This window comes from Mandrillus leucophaeus, unplaced genomic scaffold (assembly GCF_000951045.1).
Source record: "Mandrillus leucophaeus isolate KB7577 unplaced genomic scaffold, Mleu.le_1.0 Scaffold38, whole genome shotgun sequence".
Lineage (NCBI taxonomy): Eukaryota > Metazoa > Chordata > Mammalia > Primates > Cercopithecidae > Mandrillus > Mandrillus leucophaeus.
In genome coordinates, this window is record NW_012104031.1 from 5,057,914 (window position 1) to 5,066,527 (window position 8,614).

At 50.4% G+C, this 8,614-nt stretch overlaps 1 protein-coding gene across 6 annotated transcripts in view; it reads left to right on the forward strand.

Moving 5' to 3' along the window:
- The window catches only part of CSRP1 (cysteine and glycine-rich protein 1), a 29,736-nt gene that overhangs the window by 10,665 nt on the left and 10,457 nt on the right, over nt 1–8,614 (forward strand). For 3 of the 6 annotated variants that reach the window (XM_011990551.1, XM_011990555.1, XM_011990550.1), the window contains exons 2-4: nt 387–499; nt 6,345–6,513; nt 7,696–7,825. In XM_011990551.1, the coding sequence (XP_011845941.1) occupies nt 388–499; nt 6,345–6,513; nt 7,696–7,825 (411 nt within the window). In that variant the 5' untranslated portion in view covers nt 387. The remainder of the gene's footprint in view (nt 1–386; nt 500–6,344; nt 6,514–7,695; nt 7,826–8,614) is intronic. The other 3 variants (XM_011990553.1, XM_011990554.1, XM_011990552.1) reach the window with 3 other exon arrangements.

Here is an 8,614-nt window from a genome sequence, read left to right on the forward strand (position 1 = left end):
GGTCTGTCTGCTTCTTCCCTTCCACATTCTCTTTGAGACATGTATAGGGGTAGGCAGTCCATTTTTATTGTCGCTGCAGGCTTCTTTATAAAGCCTGTTTCTTCTACTGATCCATATCCTTCAGAGTGCCTAGCACAGGGCTGAAAATGCAGCAGCTGCTCCGTAAAGACCTATTGATTACACTGGGGGAGGAAATCCCTGAGTAACGTGTGAGGATGCTGTCGAGAGCTAGCAGAAAGTGCTCTGCCAGGCCTGGTGGCCCCACTAGGCATTCTGCCCTTCATCTTTCTCTCCTCCGGCTCTGGCTGTTGAATTTCTGTCATGGACAATCTGAGATATTTCCATCTCCCTGTAAAATTAATTCCCATTTCTGTGTCCCTTTTCAGAATGCCGAACTGGGGAGGAGGCAAGAAATGTGGGGTGTGTCAGAAGACGGTTTACTTTGCCGAAGAGGTTCAGTGCGAAGGCAACAGCTTCCATAAATCCTGCTTCCTGTGCAGTGAGTACGCCCCAGGCCCTGTTGCTGTTGTCTTGGACACCCTGGACAGGCCTGCCCCCACAGGCTGGGCCTGTCAACACCCCAGGGAACTGGTCCCGTGGGATGTAAACAGCTTGACATTTGGCTGAAGCGCAGCTGGGCAGGGAAGCACTTAAGGGCCTCTTTGTTCCGTTCAGAAGCTTCTTTCTAAGGGATAAACTGGCCAGAGTGGGTCGGGGTGGCAGGCGTTCAGGGGCTGAAAGCCAAGCTGTAAAGACTTGGTTAAGAAAACTTTCCACTCAGTTCTCTCTTCTCTCTCTCCCTGCCATGATTTCATCATTTCAGAGTAAAACACTTTCAGCCCTTTGGACCCTAATTATATCTTGTTCAAAGGAAACAGAGGCCACAACCTCATGGCAAAGCTGAGTCTGGAGGAAGAGCAGGGCTCCTCCTTCCTCAGCCCCTTGCAGCCTGGCCCATTCACTTCTTCACTTCCCATTCCCACTTAGCCTGGGATGAGAGGAAGGGGGAGTGCAAAGTTCCCTGATATCTACTCCTAAGAAGCCGGAGCAAGGTTTGCTCCAGTCACAAACCTAGATGAGTACGAAATCAGACAAAAGATGCCAAGCAACTCACAGAGGTCAGGTCGACCCAGGGATCCTGATACCGTGATGCTGTACCCACTGGTACTTGGACCAGGTGATGTTTCCAGGATGTGGCAACTTGGAGAAGCCTCTCCTCAGGTTCCTAAATGAGTTGGTTCATTGTGATCAGAGCAGAAGGCCTGGGTTAGAAGAAGAGGCAAGGTGCATTTTCTTTCCTAAGACAGAGTCTCACGCTGGCACCCAGGCTAGAGTGCAGTGTCTCACTGCAACCTCCACCTCAAATGATCCTCTCACCTCAGCCTCCTGAGTAGCTAGGACTAAACATGCATGCCACCATGCTCGGCCAATTTAAAAAAAAAATTTCAGAGAGACAGGGTCTCCCTATATTACCCAGGCTGGCCTTGAGCTCCTGGGTTTAAGCAGTCTGCCCACCTCAGCCTCCCAAAGTGTTGGGATTACAGGTGTGAGCCACTGTGCCCACCAAGGTACATTCTCCATGAGGGTAGGCAGAATGGATGGTAGCAGAATGTCTTAGTTAAAAAAGATTCGGTGTTTATTATCTGTGTGATGATGGACAAGTTACTCAGTTTCTCTGGTTGAGTTTTCTCATTATTACAGTGGAGGTAATAATAGTTACCTCGTGGGATTGTTGTGAGAATTAAAATGAAAGAAGCTTGTGAAACAAAGCACTTAAAATAATTATGAGTGTTGAAGAAATGATATGCACACACACGCACACATGCACACACACACATACACACATACACGCACACTGCTGAGGGATCTATAGCAAGAGGGTGTGATAAAAGAAGCCCTCACCAGGGGCTGAGGCCCCAGCCCATCTGGGAGATCCAAGAATGGGGTCCTGTCTGTTCCGCATTACATGAAGCAAAGTTTCATGATTTGTGCTCCAGAGTAGGATCCAGATGGGCCAAGAGCCACCTGTTCAATGACCATTTGCATCTCTGCCTGTCGCTAGGCAGACCAACCTGAGGCCACCCCGCATAGGGCAGCAGGGGCCCCACATCCTGCTCAGCTGGGCCTGGAGTGACAGCTCCAGGGCTGTGTCTGATGAATGGGGAGTAAACAAGGTTTAGTGGAGCTTTGTTGGCTTCCAGCCTGCAAAGGAGGCCAGAAACAGCAGCGTCTTGTTATCAGCAGTTCACTACTCTTAGGAATTTCTAAGCCGTTTATCTTTCCAGAGGGAATAAGAGAGAGCTTGGCGCTGGCTGGGAAGGGGGTCTAGGCTGCTGGGATCCTAAGGGCCCCTCTCTTTGCTCTCAGATGTTGCTTAATCACTGACCATAAGGGGTCAACTGTGGGTGGGAGTGCCCGCCTGTAGACCTGTTTGTGGAGTAATCGGTCAGAGCGTTGAGGGAAGTCAGGAATTCAGGGGGTGGCATAGGAAGGAAGGAGCAGGGCCTGGGGCAGGGTGTGAGGGGCGTTGCGGATGAGAAACAGTTGTAGAAAGTCAGGCTGGGGAGCAGGGCTCCAGGGAGGGTGGGGGGCGGTGGATGGGGGTGTTATGCAATGAGCAGCAACAGGAAGCAGTCTCAGGTCACGCTAGGGTCTCAGGGCCGGTGCGGCTCTTGGGTATCAGAGCACCAAGTGGACCCCCTAGCACTGCACATGTCCTAGCAGGCTGAGCCATCTCCACAACTTGCTCATTCCTCATGCCTAGCAGAGTGCCTGGCACACAGTGGGTTCCTGACAAAGATTTGTTTATGAATGGAAGAAGCATCATTTCTCTTTTCCAGTGAAGTGGGTGATAAGTGTCCACCCCATTCAGGGTGCCCACTGAATCAAAGGACTTTCCTTCCCAAAGAAGGGAGAGGCTAGCCAGGTCTGGGCCAAGGGCAGTAAGGGCCACCTCCCTCACTGGCCAGGCCTGGATGGGTCCCCAAAAACAGTTGTGACCGTGTGGGTCCTTGGCTCCAGATTCTACTCAGCTTGCCCACCTACATGCCTGTATTAGTCTACTCTCATACTGCTAATAAAGACATACCTGAGACTAGGCAATTTATAAGAAAAGAGGTTTAACAGACTCACAGTTCCACATGGCTGGAGAGGCCTCACAACCATGGCAGAAGGCAAAAGAGAAGCAAAGGCATGTCTTACATGGCGGCAGGCAAGAGAGCTTGTGCAGGGGAACTCCCATTTATATAACCATCAGATCTTGTGAGACTTTTTCACTATCACAAGAACAGTATGGGGGAAGCTGCCCCCATGATTCAATTATCTCCATTTGGCCCCACTCTTGACACATGGGAATTATTACAATTCAAGGAGAGATTTGGGTAGGAATGCAGCCAAACCATATCAGTGCCCTTTCCTGAGGGTCTGAATGGGCAGAAGGAAGACATGATGATGTCATAGGCAAAGTTGGGGAGAATGACCTTCACTCTGGGCTTGGCCTGGGAGCGGGGACTGAGAAGGCCTGCAGTACACTACCATGGTCTTGAAAGGGGCTGCCAGATCCTATGAGCAGATGGTGGTTCAGAGGCTGGTGGGAAAGCTCAGCTCCATGGCTGGGAACCTGCCCTGAGGCTATGTGCCCATCTCTGAGCTGTACCCACCTCCTTCCTGGGGAAGGTTGGGTTTAGCAGCCAGCTGTGAGGAAAGAAGAGCTCTGTGATGGTGGTCGATGGAACAGGGCCCTGCAGGTTGGCCCTGGGCTGTTCCCTAGAATCCAAGAGCACAGGGGAAGCTCATGGAAGCCTTGTGCACCCTCTGACACCAGTGTCTCCTCACCCGCAGGCTGAGGATTACTGTCACTTTTCACCCTCCCAGCCCCACATGCATGGCCCACTGGAGGGGAGCCATGGCTGGCAGAAAACAACCAGGTCTGGAGGTCAGGGGCTGGGTTCTGGCCTGGGCCTGCATATGGCCAACACGTGATCTGGAACTGTTTTGTGGGCCTTGGTTTTCCTTCCAGAAGCAGAGAATCATTCTCCATTTCTGAGTGGGGTAAGGGGGCTCTGACCTCTCCCCTGGGGCTGCCTTTTCCCTGTATTTCCAAGCAGCATCACAAGGGCCCACCGAAGTGGCATCTGGAAGTATGCATTTCCAACAAATCCAGTCTTTTTTTTTCCCCCCCTTATTGGCTTACCGTGATATGGTAGAAATTTATTCAGGCCTGCCTTCAAAATTCTCCTTGATTGAGTCTTTGGTGGATCTTACAAGTGAGCTGCAGAGTCTCTCACTACATCACCTGAATGGAGGTAGAGGGGCAGAAGGCCACCATGGGCAGGATTGGGCCTCTGGGAGAACAGAAGGGCCAAGGCAAAGCAGAAAGGAGCAGGGAGGTCCTAGGTAGGGGAACCATCTGGAAGATGTCAACTTGCAGGCCCTGAGGTCTGCCCTGGGCTGAGTTCCTGGGTCTCCTACTGGAGAGATCAGCCAAAAGATACCTCTGTTCCCCCAAGCACTCTGCCTTCTCTCTGGTCTTGGAATTTTCAGTTCAATTTGGATCTTACAGGAAAACAATTCCAGGCCAATTCCTGACTTCCCACCCTAGAAGGGAATGTTGGAGCCCTTGGCCTGTGGTTTGCTCTCCCTCCTTCTTGGGAACCAGGCCCTGGGGGAATGGTGGGAAGTTCCATATTTGGATGGCCCAGAGTGCTGGAATGAGATAGAGATCTCCAGGGCAGGACAAGAGGGTCCTTATTTAGTCTGAAGTCTCCAACCTGGGGCTTAGGGTGAGAGAGGAGCTGGCAGAGGGCTGGACCTTTTAAAGACAAGAGGATGGCAGTTGCAAGGAAAGGAGCTGAGAGTTTCTCCGAGGGTGGTAAGAGGCGTGGCTTCTCCAGTGGTATCCCTCAGTTTCTATGTTCAGGACATATTTGAGGATGTATCCAACTGAGATGCAGAACTCCAATATTTAAGGAATATGATCAAACCGAATTAAGATTACAGGACAAGTAAAGAAATAGAACGCAGTTGAATCCCTTGAGAGGAGTATGTGGAGGTTAGAAGCAATGATCTCTTGAGGCCGGGGCCTGTCCCTCCCACTTCCTTGTCTCCTGATGGTACTAACTTTATATAATACTAATAAGAGTAGCCAACATTTATTATGCACTTGTTGTATACAGGGTATTGTGCCAAGTACTTCACATGTCAGATCTCATTTGATTCTCACCACTGGCTTTTGGGGCAGACATTATGTTCATTTACAAAATGAGGACACAGAGGCTGGATAGGCAAAATAACTTGCACACAGCTGGAAAGGGAGAGAGCTGGCATTCAATTCTGGGCAGTCTGACTCTTCATGACCCCAGGCTCTGAACTGTTTTAATTTTATTTTTATTTTTAAAAATTTTATTTATTTATTTATTTTTAAATAAATAGAGACAGGGTTTTGCCATCTTCCCCAGGCTGGTCTCACACTCCTGGGCTCAATAATCCTCTAGCCTTGGCCTACCACTGCTGGAACTACAGGCATGAGCCACTGAGCCCAGCCAAAACTGTTTTACTCTGGATAGCTGGGCATAGCTCCCCTCTGAGCTTAACAGAATGAAATAGGAGGCCCACAGCCTTTCCAGCTCAGACCATTACAATCCTTAGTTCCTCCCATTCCACTCTGTCTTACCTCAGGACTCAGGAAGTTCTCAGTGTCTGACCTCGCTTCTTCCCATGGCAAAGTGATTTCTGAGATTAGAAACTTCAAATCCTCTTGTGATTAGCATGAGCTGCATCTCGTTTCAAAGCCCACCATGTTGGGCACTTAATAAATATTAAACATTTCTTATGGGGTATCACATCACCTGCATCTCTTCCCATTGGCTCCCTGCCAGCATGCACAGATAGTCTCTTCTGGATTCCATTGTTGAAGGCAGGAAAACTCTGCCCTTCTTCTTTTCTTTTTTCTCCTCCCTCATTGGGACATACGGTCTCTGTTGAGGGCAGAGTGAGGAACCTCAACAGGCATTGTGTGGCTTCGGGTCAGCCTAGGCTGTTGCCTCTGAACCCTGTGTTGCACTGCGGCCTAGGAAGGTTGGGAGTGCAAAGGACCAAAGGAGACACACAGGGAGTCCTGGAAGAAGAATTGGTGTTGGTCAGCATTTCTAGAGTCAGACATGCAGATCCCATCCCTCTGTCCTCCCACCCATTGGTCATCCCACCTGCCTCCATTTCTAGACAGTTCCTGAAAGATCAGGATATTATGTATGCAAAGAGCCCAGAGAGCTTCAGCTGTAGGAAGCTTGCAGTGAGCAAGCAGCTCACCCCAGCTTCAACTCACCGCATCCACTTCCCCTCCACAGTGGTCTGCAAGAAGAATCTGGACAGCACCACTGTGGCCGTGCATGGTGAGGAGATCTACTGCAAGTCCTGCTATGGCAAGAAGTATGGGCCCAAAGGCTATGGCTATGGGCAGGGCGCAGGCACCCTCAGCACTGACAAGGGGGAGTCTCTGGGCATCAAGCACGAGGAGTGAGTAAAAGATCCTCTCCCAACCTTTTTCTTGAGCTCTCTCCCCCACCCCTGTATTAGGCCTCACATGTATTTGCAACCATTTTTGGGTAAGCAATGGAAGGCTCAGAAAACCAGTTATTTAAAAGGCACCACAGAGCAGCGCCTATGTGTCAGGCTGCTGCAGGAGCTGGGCATTCAGCAGGGACTAAAACAGGCCAGGCTCCTCCCTGCAAGGAGCATGCATTCTATATTTGTATAAGGGTCAGAGCTGGGAGGGGCCCAAGAATTACTTAGTTCAATTTCCTCTTTTTGTTTTTGAAAGGGAATCTTGCTCTGTTGCCCAGGCTGGAGTGCAGTGGTGCAATCTTGGCTCACTGCAGCCTCTGCTTCTTGAGCTCAAGTGATCCTCTCGCCTCAGCCTCCCGAGTAGCTGGGAGTATAGGTGTGTGTCACCACATCTGGCTAATTTTGTATTTTGTAGAGACAGGGTTTTGCCATGTTACCTCCTCTTTTTATAGATGAGAAAGTCCAGCCCAGGCTCAGTGACTTGCCTGGGGTCCCATGGCTAGTGAGTGTCAGAGTGAGACCAGGGGCTCAGGGCAGCACCACTGTCACACCAGCCTCACTCTCAGCCCTGCTGTCTCTCACTACTGAGGAGAAGTCATTTCCCTTTCTTGGAAATGCCATAGGGTGTCATCATCCCCACCACCCCCCGTTACCCCACAGCACTCCCTGGCCTCTGGGTAAACGGTGGCTGTTGGCAGTCAGCCTGGCTGGCTCCTCAGCCTGGGGAGGTGGACGGAAATGATGGATGAGTTACCAAGTTTCAGCCAAGGTCATTGCCCCAGTGGGAATGATTCATCAGCAGATTTCTCCTGGAAAGAATCTGCTAATAGACCAGCTGCAGGAATGAGGGGCAGAGGAGGGCAATTCTTAGCAAATGGGGTGTTAAATGAATCTGGAGTTAACTGGGTGACCGAGGGAAGTATGATGTTATAATGGAAATAACATTGTGCTGAGGCTTGGTTTGTCCATCTGTAAAATGGGAGATGACCCTAGAGGCCCTAGCCTTTGTGACTCTGGCAGAGAGAACTGCCCGCTGCTCTGGCATGAGATGAAGGTAGGGTCATGCCCTCTCAGTGCCAGCCCCACCTGTACTTACATTGTAAGTCACCTCACCCCATGCCCTTCTCCATGCAGAGCCCCTGGCCACAGGCCCACCACCAACCCCAATGCATCCAAATTTGCCCAGAAGATTGGTGGCTCCGAGCGCTGCCCCCGATGCAGCCAGGCAGTCTATGCTGCGGAGAAGGTGATTGGTGCTGGGAAGGTAAGGCGGCTGCTGGGCATGAGAGGGATCGGGGGAGATATCTTCCTGATATGTGGATTCCAGAACTTTTAAATTGGTGACCCTAGCTCTGCTCAGGGCAGCCTGAGCACTGGGGTTTAACCTCTTCCCTTTGTTCCTGTGGATTGCATGTACCTGTGCTTTCCAGTCTCCAAAGAGCTCATATCAGCCATGAGCGGTAACATCCCTAGCATTGATGGACAATGGGCCATTCATAGGGAGTGGCAATGATCAATCTGTATCTCCAATATTGGAGAACAGAATGTAAGGGTACACGGATGGGCTGCAGAGGGTCCACAAAGCCCCGAAAATTATATGCAAAGTTTCATGGGAACATGTCTGCGTCTTAGATCCATAGCTTTTATCAGATTTTCAAAGGATTTGTGATCCCAAAAATATACATTCTGTTTCATGGAATGTGGACTCCCAGAAACCCATCCAAATACCCCCAGGGCAGAGATTTTCAAGATTCAGGCCTTTCAGAGCCTCCTAGGAGGCTTTTTTCCACACTGTTTAGAATTGCCACACATGCTCTTCCCCCATGATATTCTGACAGTAGCCCCCAATCACCAATGCACAGTGAGAATCACTGTAGGAAACCGACAGTTCCCAATTGAGCTGATCACTTCCTTCAGATAGGGCCGCAGTAGAGAAGAGGTAGAACTCTTGCCCCCGGGGTTTGCAGTGTCAGATTAGCAGTCAGAAAATCACAGAGGAGATGTCTTTCAGCTATGAGGCCAGAGAGGATTTCTGGAGCATCATGTGAGGCCT